The 27,517-nt window shown below is 45.7% G+C and overlaps 1 protein-coding gene across 4 annotated transcripts in view; it reads left to right on the top strand.

Moving 5' to 3' along the window:
* Positions 1–27,517, top strand: part of smtnb (smoothelin b) — a 64,139-nt gene that overhangs the window by 8,275 nt on the left and 28,347 nt on the right. For 2 of the 4 annotated variants that reach the window (XM_018749020.2, XM_018749019.2), the window contains exons 2-7: positions 11,913–12,070; positions 14,044–14,122; positions 14,993–15,071; positions 16,368–16,441; positions 21,342–21,441; positions 24,823–25,595. In XM_018749020.2, coding sequence (XP_018604536.2) covers positions 11,913–12,070; positions 14,044–14,122; positions 14,993–15,071; positions 16,368–16,441; positions 21,342–21,441; positions 24,823–25,595 — 1,263 coding nt within the window. Of the gene's footprint in view, positions 1–2,899; positions 2,960–11,912; positions 12,071–14,043; positions 14,123–14,992; positions 15,072–16,367; positions 16,442–18,707; positions 18,804–21,341; positions 21,442–24,822; positions 25,596–27,517 lie in introns of those variants that run through there. The other 2 variants (XM_018749021.2, XM_018749022.2) reach the window with 2 other exon arrangements.

The raw sequence follows: 27,517 nt of genomic DNA, 5'->3' as shown, positions 1-27,517 counted from the left end.
GATGTTTGTTTCACCTTGATGAATGTTACGGAATAATATGTTGGTTTGTGAAGGCGAGTCAAACCAGACACAGGATGTGGTTTGGAAGTGGCCAGTTTCAAAATGGGACAGGTCTCCGATTTCGGAATACAGTGTAAAACATGATCGAAAAAGGGAGTTTGTCGTTGCACAATTAAACACACTTATGTGTCTGACCTGAGTGTGTTGCACTAAACTTGTCAGTGGTGTTTTCCACAAGTGAGAGGGGCTTCATGTTCAGTGTTGGAAAAGAGCCAGAATACCCCTCTCGGCTCCCTTTAAATTTTGGGTGTGATGTGCTCCCCCTCTCCCTTGTACTGGTCTTTTCACCTTCCGTTGGACCTGTTCCTGGACATCTGCAGGGCTCATCTGGGCATGGTCTGTACTGCGTGGTTCTGCTGGACCGCCCTTGTGAAGTCTCATCTGGCTCTGTTCATTGGGGCTGAATACAGTGAGATAAGACTGAGCTCTGAGTTTGTGGAGGGCAGGAAATGAAAACACAAACAATAACTAAAAATGGCCATCCAGTAGGCAAAAAAAAGCAGTGCCGTAATTTATAAATACTACGTATCTATTTTTAATGTCTGCTTACGTTAGCAAGAAAATGTCTGAATAAATATGACCTATTTTGCAGAAATATTTGGCTGTAGTGTTTTGCTTTGAATTAGTCAAATATGGTCTCTCCAGAATAATTCACTCAGCTGAATACATTCCTGAAAATGTTGTGTAGAACAGTGCTCTCGAGTACAAGATTGACATGTATGTAAGAATGTATGTTTTGTGTCTGACCTGAGTGTGTTGCACTAAACTTGTCAGTGGTGTTTTCCACAAGTGAGAGGAATAGTAGTTCATATTAGTAGTTCAAAAGTAGTTCATATGTTCCCTCATAGTACCAGAGGCTTTGAAATGTTTCAAGCCTGATAATATTGTATGTCGATTATACAAGCAAGTGGAAAATATTCCAAGAAGGGATTGGTTAGTTGCTGGAAACCTTAATACAAATCTCACAGTTTACACACTGGCTACTGTTATTTCAGTTAAGACTGTTTAATAGAAACACAAGGTATCTGTGGGTGTGGTTGTTTTTCTTTTACCTCAAGGCTTCCACACATCTGGATTTTCCTTCTCTGTTTGCTTTTTTGTACAGTAAAGTCTCAGGTGCTGTGTGTAGCATGTCAAACAGTCTTTCCTTGGTGAGAAGGGCTACGTTCCACCACACAGTGAGTGTATCCACTTGTGCCAGGATAGCATTTAGGTAGTCCCATTGTTTACCATAAAGCTCCTAAAGAGCTCATATGACTGGAAAGGTTGAGCGTGTGTGTGTGTGTGTGTGTGTGTGTGTGTGTGTGTGTGTGTGTGTGGATTGGTTATATCGGGTTCTCTCGAGAACCAAATAAGCAGTAACATTAGAGTGTGTTTCAGCTTGTCTGGAATTAGTAGGAAAACACATTCTCCACCAGTTCCAAAAAGAAAATGCTCTTTGGTTTGGGCAGCAGATTTAGGCTGTGACCTCCAGAATAACCTCAAATATTGCCAGTTATGGCACAATAATACACTTGTTTTATCTGCTGTGGGGAAAATGTCACAACACATGCGTTGTCCCAGTAGGGGCATTTCGATAAGGTTTTATTCTCACTTGTCAACCTTTATTCTCATGAATCCTCCCTCTAAACAGGCCGTGTCAGTGTTGGGTTACAGGGTGTGTGTGTGTGTGTGTGTGTGTGTGTGTGTGTGTGTGTGTGTGTGTGTATATATCTTTTAATTATGAACAATATAATATTACTATTATGCTTGCTAGCTAGGTGTTCTTTTTGAAAAATAAATACCGTGCACATTGGTAAAACTGAAGTGAAGATATGTCAATATTGTGGACTTCAGTGTTTAAAGAAATGGAAGAACTATTTTCATATTGCCTTTATTAAAAGCAGCTTGAAATGTTACTGATTGTATATTGAACCTGAACCACTAATAATGAACTATATTTATAAGAGCATAGTAGTGTTAACCTCAGTTCCAGGTAAGTACCTTGGTCAAGCATACTTAAGCTGGAGTGAGATACAAAGTGGCTGATTGCAGTCGTAACCACTGTGCTACTTGGTGGTGCCAGGGAGGGGTCTAAATACGATGTAGAAAATGTAAGTAAGGTGTTGAACAGAAGCTGTGTCAAAGAGCGGAGAGGGATCTTAAACCCATCTTGTCTGATAAGGGCACACCAAGTAGTTTAATGGTAAAGGGCATAGACATGTAACCTGAAGGCTGTTGGTTTGAATCCCGGTTCCTGCTGTAGTATCATTGATGAAGGTGCTTATGCTGAATTGCTCCGTTTGAAAATACCTTGCTTTGGAAGTGGGTTAAATTCTGTGAGAATGTAGTTAATATTAAGGGAATGAGAGAGTGAGTGTGTCCTTGGCATGGTGTCTTCGTTAGATTATTGTTCACTTGTGTTCTTCCTCCCTCCTCAATGTTTATCTCCACTCTCATAGCATTAGTCCCTTTCTTCTCCACCCATCCTTCACTTGCACCATCTATTCCCTACACGCAGCTGGCCTCCTGTCCTGCACAGGCTCTGCTGAAAGCATCCTGTAGGAGGAACAAACACGAATACTTGAGCGAACTTGCGTAGCTCTGGGATGGGTTGAGACAGGAAGGGCAATTGCGTATACACTTCTACATGCCTCTCTCCAAGAATAAACAAATTATAACATTGTGTAATTTTCTGTTCCTACAGTGTGGCGTGTTTGACACCATATTCTCTTGACAAAGATTCTGTATCCCTTCATAAAGCTCAGAGCTAATAAGGAAAAACAGGCATTTTAAAGTATGTCACAGAATATCTATAATAGGAGTAGAGGTGTGGAGGTTGCGTGGGATATTGGAGGACTTGCAAAGAGGAGCATTTCCTCGTATTGTTTCAGCTGGCTTCTTACTCGATGTGTCAATGGTTTGTTTTCACTTTTATCTTCTCTGCTGCCATTTGATGTTTTGCCATGTGCGGCCGAGTAATTTTTCTGTTAATTTAATTACGTTCTGGATTGCTTTTATGAGAGCTCTTATTAGCAGTGTCCAGTTGGTGTCCAGTGTAGTGGCGAGAGCTTCTAGCTTTGGAGCCAAAGGTTACTGGTTCGAATCCCACCTCCAGCTGTAGTACTCTTGAGCAAGGTACTTACTTGAAATTGCTCCAGTAAATTTACCCCACTGTATAAATGGGTGAATTATAGTAATTAGCGTAACATAGTAAGTTGCTTTGGAGAAAAGTGTCAGCTAACTGAATAAACATAGACTATGTGGTGTTGTCAATGTTATGAAGAAAGGAAGACATTGATCCTTGAGGATATGAGTTTTTGTAGCTCTGGGTTGGTCATCTTGCAGAATGCAGAAATTTTCCTATGGCCTGTCAGTTCTTGTCAAAGGAAGCTTTTACTTTTCTAGGTTGTGATGATCTTTGTTCTTCAAGAACTTTAAAATAGCTGAATAAGACAAAGTATATTATTTGTGTCTGTGCCAATGTAATGTGAAATACAGTAGCTATTCCTGTATCAGAATACTTTTGTATCATGCAATTTTCAAGCTATTGCTCTTAGGAACAGTATCTGATTTCAAGCAAAAAAAAAGTATAAATTAGTGTGCGTTTTGCTGACTGCGTACAAAAGCACAGTAAGTCGGAAAACTATAATGATCATAAAATTAAAGATAATTAATGTGGATTGGACTTGGTTAATTTTAAGAATAGTAAAGAAATCATGTTCAGGAGGTAATGTTTCATTTCTGATCCAATGGTGTGTAAGACCGGTGTTAAGCCTGGGGCTGTGTTTCCCGATGACAGCGCTGGAATCAATGTCTGGGGCTGGAACTTCCTGTCATAGTATCATACTGTACTTGTTCTGAATTTGCTGTAGGCATAAAATTTTCTGAATGGTCACAGGTCATGACACCAGTTGACCGCTTGACTTCCTGCATTTGAAAGAAGCTATCAGGACTACCCCAGACACTGCTGTTTTAACTGCAAGTGGAGCAGCGTCATAAAGGAGATGAGCAGATCAGGGTCTGGAGGAAGAGGAGGAAGTTTGTGGGATGTGTATGTACACACACAAAGATTGCATCATGAATGTTATGTTCCAGCATGTCAAGAGCTGTTTCGCAAAAATGATCACATCGCATTCTAAATCATAAGGACATACCCATAACACAAGTCCCAGATGCCTTGAACAGTTTTTTCGGCTACAGATGAACTTTAACAAAGAACCCAGAGCCCACACATTAATTTTAGTTAAGTGCTGTGACAAACCATATATCTCAGCCCAGCTGCTTTTTGTTCCAGTAATATAAAGTGACAAAAATTACTTTAAGCTGTAAAACTTCACACACATACACACACAGTCTGAAACCGCTTGTCCCAAGCAGGGTCGCGGCGAGCCGGAGCCTAAACCAGCAACACACAGTGTGTGTAAAACTTCATGAACCTAAATTCACTCGTATCTGTCTTGCCTTGAAGCCGATCAGGTCTGACTTGACTGAGGAGCTGATAGAAAATGAAATAAATCTGATTGGCTGAGGGTAGGGGCTGCTGCGTGCTGATTGGCTGGATGGAGTCCCGGCAGTCTGGGCTCCTTCAGCCCAGGTGGCAGGACGCTAAGATGACCATGTTAACCAAATTAATCACTAACTACAGAGGGCAAGATGTTAGCTGAAAGGACCTTAACCAGTGCGGTTGTTAACCAGGGATCCACTGTACCAGGTTATGCTACAGTGCTCAAGCATATTTTATCACTTTGTATGAATCTTTAGCTCAGCTACATTAATTGAAATTCAGCTTGTCACACTGAACACATCACCCAATAAAAACGTTTGCCATAAACTTTTAGTCCGCTACTCTCTGGATTTTTCTGTTTTTTTTGAAAAAATGGTGTGTATGAAGAATTTATAATTCCGCCACATCTAATTTAACCTATTTACATATACATTTATTTATTTTTTTTGTTTTTTTTGGCCATGTCACTCAAAGGTGCTATTCATAGCCTTTTATTTATTAGCAGTATCTATCGGTTCTTCTCCTTTCAGTTGACCCAGTTTGCTTTTGGAATGAAATATTGTGGAATTGTGCCAAAGTGATTAAGTGTCATATAACAACAATGGCATTGCGATGACATGACTTCCTGTGTCTTCGTCTGTCTTTCTCTTATCGTTCCATACATTGTTTCCCACCCCACTTGCCTGTGTCCTGTACTTTCGCTCAGTGTCCCCCCTTCACCTTGTTCTTCGATTCAGACTTTCTCTCTGTTGACTGTATTTCTGTACTTGAACAGCTCACTGCTCCTCTCCTAATAAGGGCAAATGTGGTTTTCGGGCTGACGGATGACCTCTGAGTCATTTATGAGGTCCTTCTGGGAGCTTTGGAGCCACACCCCTTCCCTTGTTCCCACTGACGCTCGAGTTAGGCTGTCACCGTGGATTGTACCCCTCCCTGTTCCTGAAGCCAACTGTCCTTGCTCTCCTAATCAGTCCTCGTACCGCTGTCCGTTTATGTGTTTGACACATGCCAAATGTGGGATTCTTCTCCTTAGCAAATGTCATTCTTTTCCTTAACACCTAATACAAAATTGTTCTCCTCAGTGGTACATCACAGGAGTTTTTGGGGTGACAGGCAATCCTTCCAGTTTCCTTTGGGAGTGCTTGTTTCCCGGACAATTCAAAGATGTATTTCATCCAAACTTGAAAGTTTGAATTGCCTGTACTTTTTTGTGTGTGTGTGTGTGTGTGTGTGTGTGTTACAGTGCTCTGCTATGTAGATGGGTGAACGATTTTAGGGAGTTAAGTGTAAGACAGACACTGAATTCCCCCTGGGGATCAATAAAGTGTCTGTCTATTGTATATAGCAATGAGTCCCTCGAATAAAGATGTCACCTAAATACTACATAATAATCATTATATGTCACTTTGGAGAAAAGTGTTTGCTAAATGAATACATGCAAATTTAAATGTCAGCGCAGCTGTCAACTTGTTGTTGCCAAGAAGCTCAGAGCACTGACGTGCGGCTTCCTTGGTGTTTCTTTATTAAAGCGTAGATCGAGCCGCAGCAAGGCCTAGCAGTTGTTGGGCCTTGATTGGTAGGACATTCAGTGGGTTATTCCTGTTTGACACTTACAGCAGGCTGTCTTCTGGTGGAGCTTGCAGCTTATTGGTTTCCAGCACGGTTTGGTTTGCTAACAATCTACACTCTCCCATCTCTGTACACCTGGTAGTCCCTCTTATCAAAAGTCCATGGGTTCTTGATTTTGTCCTACGTGTGATGAAATGAGCTGCTACTTTCCCTCAGGACTGCGGACTCCTTTCCAGCATTCAAGATGTGTCTCAAAGTCCATCCGTTTCCCCTTGGGCTCCCAAAACCTTCATAAATCAGTTCTTCAACCACTCACTATTTCTTATCTACCTGTTTTTTTTTTTTCCACACTTGTATGGGCAGCTACTAGAATGTGTGTGGGTGTGTGCACTATGAAAACAACCATATGGAATAAACAAGGAGTGATTCAGTGATTGTGTGTGTGTGTGTGTGTGTGTGTGTGTGTGTGTGTGTGTGTGTGTGTATAAGCCCCTCTGATGTTGTTAGAATCACTTTTGTTTACTCTGAGTTGGGGAACATCATCAGATCAATAAATGTAAAGGTAGAGCAGCTGGGAAAAGCTATGAAAAAGCAAGAGATGGGTAACAGGGCAGTTTCTTTCAGGATCAGTAAAGTTTTCTCTATATGTCCATCCATCCATTCTGTAGGAAACCTGTCCTGGTGTTCAGTTCTTTTCTATGCTTTGAGGCTAAATCTGAAAGCACCTGCTACTTGTTGATCTCACAGAGCTTGCTGTGGTCATGGTGGGAGAGTGAGATCCTGAGCAAGTGAACTGCATCTCTTCTCAGTTTGGGAGTCAACAGGACCAAGCTCTTGCCTGAGGACTCAAGTGCTGTGAGGTGACTGAACCTGACGGCCTTCGATAACTTGCACTGTGGTTGTCGGAAACATACCAGGCTGTGCAGGATAAGCCCAGTTGGACCCACATGTCTCCATTTGGTAGCTATCAGACTACCGTCTGCCACAGAATTCAGAGATGTGAGTGAAGATGCAGTGCAGTCAAACAGTCTTGTTTCTTGCTTTTACTGTGCTTCTGGACTGAAATGCTGCACCACATCTTCTTGGAGTCATGGGCTTGGGCTCATTTCTCCAGGTTTGGTTTTCAGGGGAATGTGATGGGAAGGACGCTTGGGATGGGTTGACACTGAACTGTGGGCAGAGATTGCATGTCATTAAGTCGAAATATGGCTGTGAAAATGTTGGGTTAAAATTTTGGTTCTTCCCAGCTTTCACCATATTTTTTTACCATATAAAGTTTGAGCATAATTTATGAGTGTTTTTGATGACACAGCAGTCAGAAATATTTTTGGAACCAGAAAAACTGTTAGTTTGGCACACACGGTTCTAGGGAGCATGCTTCCTGTGGTGCCAATGTTATTTTATCTGTTGTATCAAGAGTGTGGCTGTAGAGAAAGATTTCACTTGTGTGATGTGACATATTAGTTGCCTGCTGCATGTTGCTCTTATGCTGCCCTGTGTAGGACTCCAAACTGATCAGGAAATTTTAGGGCCAGTGTTGATTTGAGGGCTGCAGCAACGTGAGAGAGGGGGTGGTTTCACGATCAACACCTTGGTCTCATTAGACATGTTTCACATTTTGATTTCCTTCCACTCAGTGAACATAGTTTTTCTGTTGGCTGATTTGGGGGGGGTGGATTGATAGAAAAGTGGGGGAGGCAGCAGTGTTCAGTGACGCTACTAGGTTCAAATTCCATGTTGTGTGGTTGTGTGCTTGAGCAAGGTCCTTACTCTGATTTGCTCCAGTAAAATTGCCCAGTTGTGTAAATGGATGAATAATTGTAGCCTCACACTGAGTTTTTTTTGGAAGAAAAAAATGGCTGAATGAATAATAATGGTGGTAGTAGTATGGAGTGTGCTATTTCAGGTGTGGTGTTACGCTTACCTTAATTGATGGTTGAGGTTGGTTGAGACTGTCAATGTGATAGGAAGTACATAGTTGCTTTTGAAAGGAAAACAAATGCCAGTTACATATTTATATATATAAATTGCAGTTTATTAATTCTAAAGAAAAGTAAGTGCACAAAGGCAGAGCAGTACACTGATAACACAGGGACACAAGACACTGGAATAACTGGAAGTAAATAAAATCACTCTTAGGAATGTGACTGCAGTAATCTACATATGCGTGTAAATGTGGGTAAAGTTGTTACTCTGGTTGTCTACAATATACATTTCATGGTGACTCTCATAGTAAGCATAGGCCTTAGCCAACGGCTCGAAAAAAAAGCCCCTCGGGAGCCAATGGTAGCGTGGGATTCTCATGCTGGTGGAACCTGTTCTTTGGACTGTGGGCTCAGATGGCCTCCTGCTCCATGCAGTTTTATTGCCCTGTTGCCCTAACAGTAGGTTCCTTGTTTTACCCCGGTGGCAGTTATGAACTGTTATTAGGCAGAGGGTGAATTATGTGTTTGTCCCTTGGTGCGACGCAGTGAGCCCATGTGCTGTGGCCCTTTCCGTGTCTTTTCGCCAGGCCCACTAACGGTTTTCGGCACCATTTATGTTGGCCGAACTCCAGGAAAAGGCGTCGTTTATTTACACTGTCATCCTTTATTGCCTTCCTGTGCCAGCTGTGGCCGTTGGCATCTTGCATTGCTGTTATTTAAATGTATTTCATTTTCCCGACATGCTCAGGTTGCATTCGATTGGCAGTCTCTTTTGAACCTGGTAACATCTCTCGATCCTGACCTTCTGAAAGGAGCTCCATGGTGAATCGGCCTGTTTGGTCCTCTTTGGAAACTCCTTGGTGATGAATGCTTGCTTTCAGCTAGGTTGGGTGTGGGTGCCCTGAAGTTGTTAGAGGGGCAATTAATTATTGGCTAATATTATTTTGTAATTAATAGTTCTTACGGATTGTCCCTCCTTTTGTTCTGCTCCTGGTTAAAGTGAAAAGGTGAATCCCTATGGTATTTGCCCAAGTGTAATCAGACTTGCTAATCAGTTACTACACTCTGGTAAGAGTATTATCTAGGCCTGTTTGTGTACCTGGGGGGTACATCTTCCCCTCTCTCTCATATATAAACAAGAGAGCTGCAGGCATTTGAATATCAGCTCAGGAGGCACATGACTGAATGCAGAAGTGATTCTAGTGTGTCAGTACGCTGCATTCAGTTTGTGGACATTCTCCAGGAACACATGTAGTGACACACTCAAAGTATCACACACCGAACAGTGAGCAGGTGTAGCGGTAGCAGCACTGCTGCCTCACAGAGCCTGTGCTGTTGTGGTGTAGGTTTGAATCCGGTTCAGACTGTGTGGAGTTTCCATGATCTCTCCATGTCTGCATGGGTTTCCTCCAGGTGCTCTGGTTTCCTCCCACAATCCAAAGACATGCAGCTGAGGTGAAGTGGGCACTCTGGGTGCTCCAGATTGCCACAATCCTGACCAGGAAACCAGGACACGTAAAATCGAGTGAGAGCAAGTGAATAGTGAGCCACAAGTATGTTGCATCGATCGTTAACAAGAATTCTGTTGTATCTTCCTTCTCAACAGCTACCCCATGTTGTCGGGGTTACCTTCGAATTTCCAGTCAGTTGTGATGTGCGCCAGTTTTACTGGACACAATGGCTGTGCTTCAACAGCCATGTGTCTGAATCTAAAGCACCTTGTGGTGAAATGCACTTTGTTTACTCGGAGTTGTACGCCACTTTGGAGGAAAGAGTCTTCTAAATAAATCAGTCAATGTAATTTAATCTGGTCACAAGGGTATAACAGATTGAGATTTGCACAAAATGACACTGATTCAGTTGGGAAAAGGAGGGCAGTGAGAAAGCTTAAGGCTGATGTAATTTATAATTTACTTGATGCATTAATCAGTACGGATAATCCTCTTGAGTAAAAGTGAATCGCACAAAATTACGTGCTCTTTTCAACAAGCTCGGGATTAACGGATAACGGACTCCAGCATTGCGACATTTTTGCTGAAGTATGCTTTTGACTCGCTTGCTAAGAATTGTGTGTATGCAAAGTGCACCCTGGTGCCATTTTCCTCCCACCCTTTGTGCTGGTTACTAACAACCTTTTTTGGGGTGGGGGAAGGAAAGATAAACTTGATCTTTGGTCGTCGGAAGAGGAAGTAACAAACTTTAAATTTCTTCACTGTCTTGTTTGCCGTGTGTGTGAAAATTTGGCCTTGGCTGGAAAATCTCGTCTTCGCGTTCACATTGAATTCTGAGTTGTGTGTCAGGTGAGTCTCGGTGGAGATCGTCACATTGGAGTGCCTCGATGTTAGACTCCCTTAAAGCCTAGTTGATGTCACTGCTGAACCATCAAGGGGTGCAGTGGTGAGAGCTGCCACCTTTCACTCAGAAGACCCAGGTTAATTCCACCTCCTGTTGTAGTATCCTTGATCAAGGTACTTACCCCAAATTGGTACAGTATGTGTTACCTTGATGTATATTGGTAAATCAGCATAAGAATCTTAACACTGTATATTGCTTTGCAGAAACATAGCAGCTGGATCAGTGAGTAATTAAATGCTAAACTCCTGCGTTGTGTTTCTCTCTACTGGCAAACCCAGTAGCTTTTTCAACAGTCAGCTCTCAACATCTGCTATTTTTTTCTCTCTCTCTTTTTCTCATCACTGCCTTCATGCCCTTGTCTGTCCCGTGCTGTCACGGTTGCACATATACCGAGTGTCGCCACCCAAACCGATCCTTTCCAGCCCAGTTCTACCGTCTTCCCCGTGCTCTGGCATGTCACTTGTGAGTCAGCCGGAATGTGTGTCCTGGATGCTGTTCTTGACCTGTTCCCCTGCTCCTCCACCATCCTGCCCCTTTTACACTCATGGCCAGTGCCTGTTGGCCTGTCCTCATGGAGCTGCTACTCATTTTCTGCTGTTCCCGAAGGAGTACATCCCCCCTCGCCCCAGTGCTCTCGCATCTGGGCACAAATTTTATAACTAAATGGCTTAATAAGCTTATTCATTTTCCTGACGCTTTTCTCTTAAAGCAACGTAGAATGTTAAGTTTACAATTATCTACTCATTTATACAGCTGGGTAATTTTTGCTGGAGCAGATTAGGGTTAGTACCTTGCTCAAGGTTACTACAGCCTGAAATGGGGATTGAACCTGTGACCTTTGGATCCAAAGGCAGCAGGTCTAACCACTGCGCTACCAGCTGGTCAATTTTATATCAGTTAAATAGGTTAATAAATTTACCTGTTTATACAGCTGGCTATTTAAACTGTATCACTTCAGGAAAAATAACTACGGCACTACAGTACCTGAGTACTACAGCGGGAGATGGGATTTGAACCCGAGTCCTCTGAGTGCAATATAGCAGCACTAACCACTATGCCACCTGCTGTTTTTTAAACTACAGTGAATATGTCTCGTAGCCTGGGAGTTCAAGTTGTTCACTGCAGCACAGTTAAGAGTCAAAAGGGATGTGGAAACAGGAGTGTGTTCTGTGTTACACCACCGGACCCTTCACAAACCCTGGGTGTACAAAAACACCATTGTGTTTGTGCATGTGTGCTGAATGTTGTAAGTGGCTTTTGAGAAAAGCTGGGGTTGAGTGAAAAAAGTGATGTATATCCTACTCATGCAGTGTGAAGTTGAACACACACTGCACTTTGCCAACTGCCTGCCTCAATCTAAAGCTCTCTGTGTGGGTAAATACACTTCTGTTCACTATTAAAATGGTTTTTCATTGGTGTTAAGAGTTTTCTAAATTATAACCCATTGCTCTATCTGAAAATGTTTGTGTTTCCTAACGTGTGATTCTTATACTGCTATGTCTCTCTCTTGCTCTCAGCTGGAGGGAACGATGAATCTGGACGAGCGACGGCTCATCAGGTCGGCTATCCGGGAGCTGCGGCAGCGGGAGATCGAGGAGATGCAGGCGGCGCTGGCCAGCAAGCGCTTCAGGGCCACTTCGCTGCACCTGCTTGAAGATAAGGAGAATCGGCGCAGGTCAGCAACACACACACACACACACAGCTGATAAGGATAACATCTGGGTGGAGTAGCAGTATTTCCATTCCTGTGTCCTGATGTATAAGGGCTGCCTGTAAGTGTTTTTGTGCTGCTGCCACCACGCGCTGTTGCCAACTCTTTTCTTCCATTTTCAACACACAGAAAAAGTGACAATGGCTCTCCGTCTGTGCGTTGCTCTTGCCAGCACCCCTTCCTTCTTGCAGCTGTCTGAAATGCACCTGACAACAATGGGCCTGCCTCTCTGAGAAAGAGCCTTGGTCTTTATTTCACTTATCAGTCTTATGTTCTTATTGCCTCCAATAGAAATAATTTTGCTGTTGCTGCCATCCAGGCTGAGCCTCGTGGGAGTCGCTAGCATAACATGCTCTGAGCCATCCTGCTCCACTCTTTAATTCCCCTCTTGATGGACAGCCTGTTGCTGCTAATGCTACAGTTCTGCTGTGGGGAGATCACGCAGTCCTCTGCTGTGTGTGTGTGTGTGTGTGTGTGTGTGTGTGTGTGTGTGTGTGTGTGAGGTCTCCCTCTAATGGTTAACATTCTCCAAAGGTTCACAGGGCAGTGTGATGTAACACTGTATACACACACTTTTCTATTAGTCATCCCACACAATCCAGCTTCCGGTTGGAATGTGAAATTTCCCCTCAGTTTTGATGCCGCATCACTGGGTCGGGTGGCCCAGGGTTCAGTCATGGAAAAGAGGGCCGGCGTAGGAGGAGTTGGGGAAGGATGTGTTGGATACGTGCTTTCTGGAGAAAAATATGTACTTTTTTGGAGAAAATGATGGAAAAAAAAATGTTGGTCTGCCAGGGAGTGCAGCGCTCCCCTTCACGTGCCCTAAAGGGGTCACATTTTCCACCACGGCTTTTGGAATTCTTTTCTCAGAAGCTACTGTTTTTTCCCAGCCAAGAAAAACTGTCTGGCATCTTGGGTTTCTCAACCAACACCCCCCCCTTCATGCTCTCGCTCTCTCTGTCTCTCTCACGCACGTCTGCCTGTCACACACATGGTGGCGTGTTGAGGCTGAAGAAACAGCTCTATAAACCCTGAACTCCACCTGAGAGTTGTGCCTGGGTGTGATGCTCCAACTCCATTGATCCTGTACACCAACCTCTACATATACCCTGGGTCCTCATGTCATAAATGTTCCAGTTACAAACTTGTGAAGACATTCTTCCTTTTCTTTATTTTTAATTGCATTTTCTTCATCTATGTGTGTTTTAAAGTAAAATTGTTTGTGACCGAGCAAAGATGACCTGGTCCCCAACAAATCAGTTTTGGAGAACAATTTTATTATTATTCTAGCCTTGCTCCCTGTGTTGCCAGGATAGGCTCCAGTCTGCTGTGACCCCTCTTGGGACAAGTGGCTTCAGCTGGTGTGCGTGCGTGCGTGCGTGCGTGCGTGCGCGTGCTGTTTTCATTAAAATTATTATTTTCAGTCTTTTTAAATTATTTTAGGTGAAAGTTAATAATGGTAATGTTGTCATCAGTCTTAAAACATGTTTTATTTATTGTAGCTGTGTCCAACAGTTCTGCAGAAACCCCTTGGTAAATAACATGAGGTATAACTCCATTACTACACTTTTGGCTTTATTATCGATACAATCTATAAGTGTCCATATGCTGACAAATTTTGCACATATCGAGCAAAAACATTTTCAGTTGCAGTTGTGCTTTTAAGTTGAGCACCCATTGTGTATAGAAAAATGTTTATTGGTCCTTATTCTACAGCAGAATACCCACAACAAAGCAGGTAGAAGACATGGGAATAAATCTCACATTGTGACAAGTGTCTAGATACAATAAGTGGGGTAAGCGATGCTTCTGTGCAATCGATTACACAGAAGTGAAAGCGGAGAACCACTCGCCCTAAAGGGAATACACTTACAGCTGTGTGTGTGTGTGTGTGTGTGTGTGTGTGTGTGTGTGTGTGTTCGTTCCCATGTGGGCAGGTCTGATTCCAGCGACTCTCTGGACTTGCTGTCTGGGAAGCTGCAGGCCATCCAGGACATTGAGGAGCTTACTGGACTGGTGAGAACCATAAGCACTGGTCTCACATAAACACACTTATGTCACAGTTACAGTTTGACATGCAAGGTGTCAATGTCAGTTAGACTACGTAAGTGCTGATAATCATCAGACACACAAAATTAAGGATCACAAGCACTATTCATCTACCAGATCTCTTGCGTAATATTGGCTCATAACACAGTACATAACAGCCCTGACTTGTTTGTACCCCAGTTTGACCTTCAGCCAAGGCATGAAAGGTACATACTGGTGCCGAGTTTCAGCGAGACATGCATGTGTGTCCAGTACCCTTTGTGGGCCTGATAGGATACACATACCACACATTTTTCCCCAGCACACATCCAGTGACTGCCACAGATTGTTTATCGTTGTGCAGCCTTTTGTTACACATTACAGTGCAACATGTAATAAGCACCAGTGCGTGCATTCCTACAGCATTCTGTCACACTGCTTGACTTTGTCTAAACTGCAGCTGTGTGTGTGTCTGTCATGCCTTGAGTCACATTGCATATTCTCCTTTCAGTCTCACCTTCTCTGCTTGATGGTATGTCTGAGTGTGTGTTCTCCAATTATTGTTATACTACATCTTTTCTCCCAAGTGATTTACATTGTCTAGCTGCTTACAATTATTTGCCCATTTCTGCAGGGTAATTTTTACTGTACTAGTTCATAGTGAGTACGTTGTGTTCTTGATCAGTAGTACTACTGCAGGAGGTGGGTCACAAACTTGGGTCATTTGAGTGCAAGGCAGTGGCTCTAACTGCTGCAACCCCTTTCTTCCTCTGTGGTCCTATGTGTGATGCTGCTGACCTGCTTGTCGTCTTTGTTTGATGTCACACTGTGTGTGTGTGTGTGTGTGTGTCCCTCCAGCTGAGAGGTACCAGTGAGTACGAGGAGAGGAAGCTGATTCGAGCTGCAATTCGCCAGCTACGGGACAAGGAACTGCAGAGTGAGTCTGTCACACCAACAAAGAAAGGGCTACTCGACCAAATCCATCTCCCACAAGGAATACCACTGTTTTACTTCCCATATATGCTTTGATGGGCTGGATTTTTCTGAAATAAAATGTGGAGGAGCTGTACACACTCATGGGCAGCATGGTGGCAAACTTGGTGGGGCTCACAGCGCCTGTGTTGTGCTTTTGGATGTAGCTTCGATCTCTGCTCAGTCTCTCTGCACGTTCTCCCCATGTTTATGTCTGCTTCCTCTGAGTGCTCTGATTTCCCCCCACAGTCCAAAGACATGTTTCAGACAGACTTGGGATTCTGAACTGTCAGTACTGCTTGAATTTTAGTGTTTTGAGGAAGTGTGTGCGTGTTTGTGCGCGTGTGATTGCCATGCAATAGATTGGCTTCCAGTTCAGGGTGTACCCTGCCTAGCCTCAAGCCTTATTCTTCTGGGACAGGCTCTGGACCACCAGGACCCTGCTTTAGGGTCAGCACTTGTAGACTGTGAGTGTGTTTTGGACATGGTCATTTGACAAAACAAATAATGACTTTTCAGCCCTCGTGTGATGAAGGAACTGTCGGCACCTCGATGCACCTGTCAGTGTCCTTACTCTGCGGTGACTAACAGTAAGGAACCTACAGGGCAAGCCTGCGTGAGCATGTTGAAGCCATCACAGGACTGTCTCAGTCACTCCCTGTCTGTGTGGCTCGTCTCTGTTGTGTGACCAACAGTTAGTCAGCTGTTTTTTTTTTTTTTTTTTTTTTGGTGAAATAATCTTATACTTGGGGTCCTCAAGTTACATAAACAATTGGGACTGATAAAAGCGCAGTAACACAGACATTCCTCTACTTATTACCAGGTTAGTTGTAGTGAAAAATACTCTAAGGTTTCCTTCCTCCCTTATCAATAAGTGCGTGTTCAGTGCTGGGCTGCTGTGGTTTGCTGTGTCCCGGAAATGGCGCTTGACACGGCACATGTGTGAGGATGCTCCAGGAAGGTGTCAGTTTGTTCAGATGGAGGGAATGCATTACCACTGAGGGAGTGTGTTCAATGGAATTCTTTTACTTTCGCTCTCTGCCTGTTTGTGTCTGCTTTCCTCCGTCCTGCTGACTCATGGGCTAGGAGCTCGTAAATACCATGACTCGTCTGGGGCTTCTGTGCTATGAGAGGGAGGTTAGTCATCCTCCTTCCGTGTCGGGTGTCCTGATGATTGCAGCTGTGACGTTGACATCAGTACAAATGCGCGCACACACAGAGGCACTTATTAATCCCATGACTCTGTGTGTCTCCCCTCCAGGTGCGGTAGAGAAAGCGAGAGCCCTCAGCAGGAGGGACCGGACCAGCGAGCGCCATAGCAGCCTGACCTCTGTGGTGAGCACAGGGTGGGGGGGTGACAGTACCAACAGGACCCTTTAGGTGGCACGCACACTGAGACTGTTGATACCAGCAAGAAGACACATTAATCCCTGGGTTGGGCCCAGCTGCAGTAACCTGCATATATAAATCCATATTTCGCAGGACCATAAAAACACTGTAAACTGTTAAGCAATTACATGCCACCTGGTTTTAGATACTATTCAGGTGAACAAGATTGTATGTAAGAGTGGAAAAACAAAGTTTTGGATATTCATATGGATGGTTAGGATAAAGTGCAATCAGTCTCTTTAGACCTCTGGAGATACAGGTGTGAACACTAACAAAATTATTAATTTTTGGTCAAACAAAAGAAGAAAATAAAGAGCACCTAGTAAATATCAGCTGCTGATGCTGTTAGCCCGAGAGAAATTTCCATTCAGCCTATTTTCCGGGGGGGGGGGCTACAAAAACGTGCAACTCGGTGCGGCTGCTGCTCCCTCGCCTTCTTGGGAACACATTAGATGGTTTATGGGCCACGCGGCATCGCCAGCCGCACACGTAAGCCTTGGAGGACACTCCACCACTGCAAGGGGAGAATACTTGGCATTGGGTCTGGGCCACAGCCAGGTCAGCCCTGGAAAAGACACACAGACACATATCTGGCGCAGATATGGAAGTTTGTTTAGCTGGAGCCCACGGGTGAGATTCAAACGTACCCTGTTCTGGCGGGTGCGGTCATCCAATGCAAGGCGCTGCACCTCCAGTGCACGGACTCCTCGCTTCTCTCTAGTGTTGAGAAGCGGAATAGCAACAAAGCCACGCAGAGCTTCGGCTTCACGACCGAGCATTTGCGTGAGTTCAAAGCAAGCCAGAATAAAAGTGTGTGATCCATATCTCAAAGTGTATGCATGTGACACAGATAATGTGATTGTTTTTTTTTGTCTGTGGCCCCTGCAGTGAAGACTCTTACTGCGCTTTACACAAAGAAAGGCGTAATCTAATGGCAGGTTGTTCTTTTTCACTTGGAGCTTGACTGAGGAATGCTGCCTGATAAGAGTGTTTGTCTCAAGCCTTGAGAAAATCACAGTCCTTGTGATGCTGTCCAGCTTTTTAATTGCCTTTAAATTTAAAGTTCATTTGCCTAGGTCTGCAGGGGGGCCTCACAGCTCAGACAATCTGTGTACGTGTCTGCGTGTGTGTGTGCGCGCGCACTAGTCAGATGGGTCACGTGAGCATTTCCTGTGAGCCAGCATCTGCGTGTCCAGGGGCCAAACACAACTGATGAAAGGGAGTGTTGATCACCCGCTTTTAATAAACAGAGTAAACAAAGCGGCCTGCAGCAGACAGCCGGTGGCGGCACATCCGCAGCCCAACAATGCAGCCGTGTGTGTTTGCGGAGCAAGGACAGACTGGCCTATCTGCAGCATGTCCTCCCAGATGAGCTTGTCCCCAGGTAGGGGAATGGGGAAGGGTGTGGGGCTTACTTGTGTGTGTGTCTGGGAGCTGTCTAGTGGGATAGGGTGGTGGCAGCTGAGCAGCAGAGACAAGGACCTTTGAGCAACTGCTGAATTTTGACCAGTGCCAAGAACAACAGGGGAAGACGCCGCTGGGCTCTATTAAAAGAGATGCAAGGGTTTTTTTCTGGGCTTCATGCGGTGCTGCATAGCCACCTGGGGTTTGAGGTGAGGAGCTGCACAGGGTCCGAGTCGGTTTGTCCGTCCAGAGACCATCTTTTTCATCCACCTCCTGGCCTTTGTGCTGAGTTGTGCTTAACACTTTTTTTTTTTTGTCTCTTCTTTCATATGTTACATATAAATATACGTATGCTATGTGTACATTACTGTAGATGTTATTGTTCATTCAGGCTTATTAATGGTGGTCATAAGGAAACTTTCTCTCTCAGCAACATTTTTATACATAATAGGCAGCTTCTTACATACTCAGTTTGAAGCTGTAATTTTTAGTATGGCTGATCTGGAAAATACTCCCATAGTCCTATTTTGGAAACAAAAATTACATTTTTCTCCTTTCTTTTCAGTGGAACTGGAGAATACATGTATGTTGCTTTTTCTTTGTTAAACTTCACACACAGACAGCGCTGTGAACCACTCAGTAGGTGGAGCGACTGGTAGCCGTCTCAGGAAAAAGTGTGTGCGGTAAAAGTTAATAAGTTAGCCAGAAGCATGTGGTGGAGCGAGGGAGGAAGGGAGACAGACGTGGGAGGGGAGGGGAGGGGAGGGGAGGGTTGGGGGAGTGGCTTGCCTGTCTGTGTGAGGGACAGAGTAAGAAAGGGAAAGCACCGGCAGTGTGAAACGTGCCGGCAGCGCCGGGCAACAGCTGAATTGGAATGGACATGCCAGCTGTGTGAGGCTACGAGGTAAGATCCGCTGTGTCACGATGCCTCCCATGTTCACCAAGTGGAGACGCTCCTCTGGGATTAGTGTCTCTCCGTAAAGTTTTGTGGCAGCAGAAAAAGGGTCTGGGAGTCAGGTAAGTGGATGGGCGCTGGGTAAGAATGGACCAGGATCTCAGTTGTTCCGGTTGTGATGATCATGAGTGCTGCAACAGTAAAACAGCGGTAGGGAAGCATGACTGTGGACCAGGTGACTTTAGATGTGTGGTTGGTGAGGGCTTGGTGAGTCTGTGGGTGACGTGTGGTATTGCCTCTCTCACATTCCCTGCGCTGGACTGTGGAATGTCTCCATTGTCAGTGTGTTCCTGATCTGGAAGTGATATGACGGCCACGGTTCTTCACCTCCTTGGAGCTGCAGAAGTGCAGCATTGCGAAACAACACGCGGCAGCTGCTGCCGCTGCTTTTGGCGTTGCCTGAAATGTGTCCTTTTTTGAGAAAGTCATTCACTTGTTTTATTTTGAAATGGTGGCACATTTCATTCTTTTCATAGATGCTGTGGTTCGATGCCTCCCTTGTTTGCTCTGCTTTTGAAATCTTCTCACTTCTCACAAAACCTCAGTGTCGGATTTTTGGGGTTTTGAAACGGAGCTGCTGAAAGGCTCCAAAGGAGCTACGCCTAGCTGTGGTCTGGGCCGAGGACACTGGCCATTTTGTGTTTAGTGAAGCCCTTGGTCTGCTGAGAGAGATGGGGGTAGGACTCGGTGTTGGACAGTAAAAGTGTGGGATGTCTGCTGGGGGTCCAGTGAGGCTCACTGGGTGCAACAATGGGCCATTTCCAGGGCCACAAGATGTCCCCACCCTGCTGTCCTCCCAGTCAGAGGATGGGAGGCAGATCTGTTAAAAACTTCTCCCGCCAAGGGCACCACTGGTCCTGGCACCGGTACTGGGGCTTTGGAACGGCGCGATGCTCTCAAACCCGGTGTTTTGTACAAACGAGCACTCGCAGTGAGGCTCCACCACTTGGCAGGAGCTCATTGAAAATGACTGCTGCGAGGTGGTTGCTGTCAGGTGATGACTCATGATGCGTGGCAAACACCCCGGGGTTCTCCACGACAGTCTGCACCTGTTTGCCGTGTCTGCTGCAGGCGAGGAGCGTGACAAAGGCTTCTGATCGGTCATGGTGGATGGTGATTGCTTCAGTGTCTAATCCCTCACTGTGGGTGTGAAGCACCCATTGAGCAACTCGCACCTCCCTGTCTCTCAGGTGTGTGAACTGCGGCACCCAGTCCAACCAGCACCTTTGATCACAACTTAATTGAAACGGTGCTCCGCATTTTCTGCAAACTTGTCTGTGCCCCAAATTTTGAGTTAACATGTTGGCAAAGTGCTGAGCTGCCCTGGGTGGGATAAAGTAATTCTCCCTATTTGTCAGTCAGGGAAGGAAGAACAAGCTTCCAATCTAGAATTGGGCTTTGTCAGCAAAATCTGTTAGGGATTCACACCTTTAAGTAGCATAAACATGATCTGTCCTTTGAAATGGGCTTGTTGGTTTGGAAGTCATGGAAGTTTGGAGATAAATGATGTTGCAGTGTGTAAGAGCAAAAGCTTTGCTGGGGAAGGAAATGATGCAAGCTGCTTGAAGGTGATGGTTGACCAGCAGCACCTGAAGAAACACAGCAGGCATACAGGACCAGGTTTTCCTTGGGTTCCCTCTCCTGCCCTTTTCAGGCCTGCGTTTCCACGGTCCACCCCCTTACTGAAAGACCATATGGCATGTAGATATAGTGACTGTGGATGGAGGTGGTTGTTCTGCGCTCAGTCAGCAGGAGTACGAAGGAAACGTAGTGTCACAATATGCCAGGTTGAGATCCTAGATGAAAGACAGGGGGAGGGGGTGTATCAAGTGTGAGGCTCTCTTTGTTTCTTTCACACCCAGGGACTGGTTCCTGTTGGGGTGGAAGCCTGATAGGAGCTCCCCAGGAACAGGAAGGTAGTCCTCAACCATTTCTCACCTGTTTTGTTCACTTTCTATCTTGTAATTCTTGTATTTCTGCAGCTTCGGTGTCCCCTGCTGGGATCTGGACTGTAGTAACAAGTCCAGCGCTGTTTACTGCTGGTGGTGTAAGCGTTGACTCTGTGGCAGTGATGTGAACTGTCATCTCCATCTCCTTTGGGTTCTAGTGCTGTTTCGTTCTGGTGCCTCACAGATTCACTCTCAGCTCAGGCACTGGCTTGTGGTTTGCAGAGTTTGCATGTTCTCATGTTCTTGGTCCAAAGGCATGCATGCAAGAAGATCATGGTGAACCATTTTGTACCCTCCTTTACCAGAGTGGGTACAAAGTGGTGGAAGGGTGGAATACAAAACTCACCCGTCCCTTCTGGCCTCCCCACTGACCAGGAACACAAGGCCCCATGGGACAGAGAGCAGCGACTGGAATTTGGAGCCACTGAGTTGTCGCGGTGGCCAGGGTGCTGCAGTATACTTGGCACGGTGTTTGTGTCTGTGTTCAAATGAGCCTGATGGCTGTCAACATGAAGCTTTCTGGCTCTTGCTGTTTCAGGACCCTGACGCAGAGAGCTTGGGGGAGCGCGAGCAAATTCGATCTCAGATCCGGGAACTGCGCAGCCAGCAGTCACAGAGCAGAGAGCTCCATCAAACAGGTGAGTTGCTCTTCACATTCGTCACCGTCTTTGGAAAGTGGCAGGAGACTTTTGCTGGTAATGCTGAACTTTGTGCGTCAGAGTTAGGACACATCCCGCAGAACCTGGAAAGTCATGGAAAATAAACATGGCAAAGCCCAGCACTGAAATATCCTTGAAAACAAATAGTTTTATTTGAAAACAAATAAAATCGAAAAACGTCCTTTTAAAGTCTTATATTTTGAATTTCTATGAACCTTTTATTCTCTAAAACACAACCTCTGAAAGTAATTAGACTTTTTTTTTTTTTTTTTTTTTTAATATTTCACGTGACCTCGTGCATTTATTTCACATGATCCCACATTGTGTTCTGTGCTGGAACATGTAAATTGCATTACTGACTAAGTCTGTGTGCGGCATCATTCAAATCTAGCGAGCACTAAATAGTGGTTAGTCTAATAGTCCGATGGATTAAATCTATTAAATGTAAAACGGTAAATCAAAAAGCAGTGTGTTTATAAATATGAATACAATGGATTCTGGATATTTTGACTAACCCTTGTATGTCAGGCACAGTCAGTTTGAATTGCCTAGCAATCAGATGACGACTGCAAATATTGGCTTCAGCAGGACACAGTGGAAAAGCGTATGATGGGATGTCATTACTGCATGAAGAAGTCTGACGTGACAGATATGAGTGAGTCTGCGTTGTTTCACACGGCTTTTCAAGGTAAACGTGGTGAACTGAAGAAGAGCAAGGAAGCCAGTAGTTCAGTTAAGTCCTTCCTCAGACTGCTTACAGGGTCACCACAGCTGAGAGCCAGAGCAGCGAGCCGTTGAGGTGCCGGGGCCAGATGCGGCTGTATGACCTCCCAAGTGGAGAGGGGACCTTTCATTTATGTAGGACCTGGGAGTCACACAAATAGCAGCTCCCCACAGTGCACTACTCCCAGCCATGTGTGTGAAACTGTGGCAAAACTCTTCCCTTTTACTGCGTGTGTTGTATTTAGCTTGGCCCAGAACATCTCCATGCTTAGTGGGACACCTGAATACACACTGTACCTCGAGCTCCACCCCGTCCACCTCCATTTCCTGTACCCATACACAAATAGAAGCCCGCTTGGCATAGCCATGTAGGTCGTGAGGAGGTGAGGCGTGGTTGGAGGTGCTACAGTCACTCTTAACCCCCCTTACCTTATTTGCACTCTCTAATAAAGGAGTCGTGCTTAAATTTGCGTGTTCTTTGGTGAATTTTGATTCTTGGTTGCTTGGCTTGGCATCACACACCTCCGGAAGAAAGTCCGAAATAACCCCTGGCTGAGGCCTTCAGGAGTGGTGAGATCACTGTGTATTTGGCTACTGAGGTCCCAGTTTGTGTGTGTGTGTGTTTGTGTGTGGGTCTCGAAAGCAGGGGGGGAAATGTGGGGAAAAAAAAAACAAATGTACATGCAAAGCATTACGAGGCCTGCTACAGTCCCATCAGCCATCGTCAAACATTTCGGATTTGATTTTCAAAGTCGGGCCATAGTCACTGTGACAATGGACTTTTGTCCATTCCTCACCTTGGGGATGTAGTCTGGTGCCGCGTCGCAACATTTTTACTTCAAAGGAGACCCCATGCTTCAAACACAGTGTCCTGCCCCAAATTAGGCCTGGGAAGCAGGGAACGCTTTCAGCCTGACCCAAAATACATGAGTGCCTTGCCTGCCCTCCTTTGCCCAGCAATTAAGGCTTTTCAGCAGCAGGGGCTGTGAAGGGACACGGAGTGGCAGGAAAGCGCCATTTGCTGGGACAGCAGGACATGCAGCCGCAGGAAGTCGGTTACCGGGACGAGATTGGGGCGCCTCTGGAAGGGCTGGTTCAGGAGAGCTGAATTTGGAATGACAGAGACAGAAGGAAAGCAGGCAGAAGATGAAGATCAAATAGGGCTCTGGGGTGGTGGGTTTGCGGGACCCATCTCGCCAGCAAACCACAGCTGAGGTGGGGAATGCTGGGATTTGGGAAGTGACCCGTTTGACGTCGGTCAGAGGGAATGTGCCATGTCGGTGGGATTCCTCAGGGAGTTTAAAGTCAAATGCAAACAACAAGCCACATTTTCGCTCTCTTATTTGTAGCAAAGGCCCAAGGAGTAGGGAGGGTGGGACCGAGGGGAATCACGCACAGTGTATTTATGTGGACACGGGCCGTCATTCCAACTATTGTTTTCTTTGCAGCCTTTTATTACTGAGGGTTCCTTGCGACCGCGAGCTGCACACACACCACACACACCACAGCTGTGCCGGTTTGTGTCGGCCCGAGTCCCGGTTGCCAAGTGGCCGATCGGCTGGGGCTGAGCACAGGGGCGAGCGGCCACGTTCTCTCGGCCGGATCGGTCCCCGCCGTTCAGGGGCCCCGTGCCTTTGCAGCTGATTATATGGTTTCACACGGCTGGAATGCTGCAGCACCGCACAATTGCATTCCGCCCTGACATCCGCCGCTATAGGCGCTTTGAAAAAAGCGCTCAGGAAGATGGAAGAGTAGCACCCGTGTTTTCACGCTGGGCCTGCGTGGGTGTGTGAGGTCTTGTTGGACAGTCTGTGAAGTAGTCCCACTCAGACGCCTGCTCTTTCCTTGGTGCGCCTCTAGTGTGGGGAGCGTGGGGCTCCTGTGTGGTGCGTGCGTGCGTGCATGTGGCTTCTTAGGAGGGGGAGGAAGTGGGGTTTATTGTTTGGAGTGCAGTTTCCTGTGGGAAGAGGCAGGAATGGATGAGGTGGCCTTCAGCTGAGTCGCCATGGCTGTCCCACCCCTTCGTTTCCTGTGCATGCTTGCTTCTTCCTCTCCTAGAAAAGCTCACTGTGTCTTGCATGTGGCCCCAGAGTGGCTGGATTGCAGTGAAGTAATTGCAATTACCTTCCAGTCAAAGGACCCACGTTTACCACCTCCCTCCTGCTGCAGTATCCTTGAGCAAGGTACTGGTCCTGAGTTGCTGCAGTAAAAATTACCCAGCTGTATAAATGGGTAAATCATTGTAACTTGGTGTCCAAACCTAACACTTTTCAGCACAGACAGAAAAGTGTGGTAAACAACTGGAAATCAGGGGACAACAGCACATCAGTCTAATGGTACAGCAGAAACCAGGCAGGTTTTTCTAAGTTACCATAGTGTATACATATTCTTGCAGTTTAAAAGCTTCTGTTTCCTTCAGCTTTTGCAGAAGAGGGTGTGTTTTGATCAAGCATTTATTTGGCACATATATTGTAGCAAAGTTTCCCTTCTAGATCAAGGATTTGAAGGTGGTTTTCGTGACTGTTGCTCTGCTGTGAGAAAGTTACTGTGTTTTATGTGCTGGTTTATGGCCAAGTTACATCCCAGTGGGCTCAACAGTTGTGACCTGGTACTAAAAGTGGTCTCCCTCTTCCAAAGGTTCCACAGGAAGTTCCACCACAGGCATGACGCTGGTTCTGGACACCTTAGGGAAGGAGGAGTCCTCGGGCTCCATGGGGACTCATGACTGCTTGGGCTCCGGCACCACCGACTCTGATAGAGCAGTAACCCAGCACCAGAGAGAGACCTTGGGTGATTCAGACCCTAGCCTGGGGTCTGCTCTCTCCAGGCCTGGTCTAGACTCTGAGGCATCGGAGAATAGTTTTGGGTTCAGCACTAGAGCTACCCTTGGTTTTGAGGCTCCTGGATGCAGCGTAAGCGCTGTCTCAAGGGCCTGTCTAGACTTGGGAGTATCTGAGCACAGTGTAAACTCTGCCACCAGGGCCCGCCTGGATTCGGGGGCATCAGAGAGCAGTGCAGGCTCACAATCCTGCCTGCTGTATACATTAGACTGTGGGACATGTGACACAGACCCTTTGCCACAACTACAGCAGCCACTGGACTCCGGTGAGCCTGAAGGGGGTTCGGATTTGCGCACCTCGGCCCTCAGCCAGGAAATGCCCTCACTGCAGCTGGCACCTGTGGAAGAGCCAGCAGTCACGGAGAGCAGCTCCTCCTCCAGCTCTGACTCTGAGTCAGAGAATCATAGTCATGTGTCAAGTGGGCCTGCTGCGGGGCCCAGCGATGACAGCTCAACCACTGACACGGACCGCGAGCAGCCAGATGGGGCGGTCTTCTCCAGGAAGGTGCCGGGCGCCCACAATGGCCTGCTTAATGGCAGTCTGAAGGCGAGGAACAACGGACAGGACCAGGTACCTCGCAGGGGCTACTGTTTCTATAATTCTGTCTCTCAGTGGTTTTTTCAAACTTTATTTTATGAAACTCTCTGGATCACAGCAACACAGACGGAAACAGTACACTGAGAAACTGCAAATACATCCACAGACACAAAACAAGGGCAAGATGCCAAAGAGTTGCAGTATTTCACAGGTATGGTCATGCAGCAGTAAAAACAAAAAAATTACAGAAGGATGTCCGGACATTCCAGATCTCCTTAGAATTGTCATGCGCATCAAATGTTAACTTTTCTACTAGAGGAAAGTAGAAATCCTTTGTCTGCAGATTTACGGCGGGAGTTTAAAGTGTGGTCCATAACACAAAATACATTTCCTTGTGAGCCAACGTTCGTAACTTCCTCTGCGGTGGTTTGAAACTCAGTCCTCTGAATCTCTTCAAAATGAATAGTAGCGCAAAAACTGTTCATGCAAAAAGGTACCAGTAATATGCTAATATGAGAAACATACAGTTGTTTAAACATTTTAAATGTAAACACAGCAGGAACCTGCTCCTTTCAGTCTCACTATGGAGATCGAAATGAAGTCCATTTGCACACATCTTGCATTCTATACTGTTAACATCAGAGGGCGATGTTGTGCTGTGATGTAAACTCTCTCCCCCCAGCCCCTTCCCACACATACACACACACACACACACACACACACACACACACACACACTCACTCACACTCACACTCACTCACTTTCACAGCATTGTTTGTCACTGCTCTGTGGGAAAAAAAGAGCAATCAGAGGCCTGTCATCTAGAAGCCCTGTTTGACCGGTTACCCAGCTACACAAATAAACTGTCTGCATCAGCAGCAGTAGCAATGAGGTTCTCGTGATCTTCAGCTTGTTGGCTCCAGATTAGTGTCAGCATCTTCAGGCCCCCACGCTTTTTTTTTTTTTTTTTTTTTTTTTTTTTCCCCCCTCCTTTCTTTCTTTTTTAAAACACAGCATTGCCTTCTAGAGGTCTGGCTTGCATCAGCAAGGAGCACAGTGTGGAGCTACTGAAACAATGTAAAGGATAGGTTCTCGCTCCCTCCCTTCTCCCCTGTATATATACACACACACACACACACACACACACACATATATATATATTAGTGATATGGATACGCTGTAGTTGTATGTACAAGACATCACTGGGTTGAGTCACAGTTTGAGGGTACCTGCATACCCAGCTCTGTTTATCAAGAGAGCTCTTTACAGGCCCTTGTGGACATTTCTTCAGCCAGTGATGTGTTTACATTATGTGCCGCCAACCACATGGCCCCATAATCCCTAGCAGGCAGGAAAGACACTCTGAGCAGAGAAGCCGCTGTTGACATAAGCAGGACCGCTTGTTTTGAACAGCTGCTGTACTGGTAGCACACCCCTGCGAAGAGCTATGTACTGTCGGTGTACCTGAGCGCCCTTGCAGCCTGAACCTGCTTGGTGACCGTAGTGTGGTTGCAGGAACCACCTCCACACCGCACTGGGTTTTCCATGCTGCAGTCCCATAACAATGTGGGATCAAATCCCTTTTCAGTTTTCCAAGGCTGATAATTAATTACTATTTTCAACTGGGTGGCTGGAAACACAGAATTAGTTCCCTTTTGTATCACTAGGGAAGCAGCTGGTGTGATGCTTAGAGCTACTGCCTTGCACTAGAAGGATCCAGGTTTGACTCTTGCCTTTAAGCAAGGTACTATCGCTGCGGTAAAAACCACCCCTATGTATAAATGGGTCAATTATTGTGACCATCTTAATACTGTAAGTCATTTTTCAGAAATGTGTCAACTGAATGAATATGCTGTATATGACTAAATATTTGGGTGTTTCAGATTCCCACAAGTCACTCTGCTGTTGTACTCTTGAGTGGATCAGTTGCTTCTACAAGTGACCGCTATGTAAAC

Source organism: Scleropages formosus, chromosome 19 (genome assembly GCF_900964775.1).
Source record: "Scleropages formosus chromosome 19, fSclFor1.1, whole genome shotgun sequence".
NCBI classification, from domain to species: domain Eukaryota; kingdom Metazoa; phylum Chordata; class Actinopteri; order Osteoglossiformes; family Osteoglossidae; genus Scleropages; species Scleropages formosus.
The sequence above is the reverse complement of the archived record's forward strand: the minus strand, read 5'-3'. Positions and strand labels throughout refer to the sequence as shown.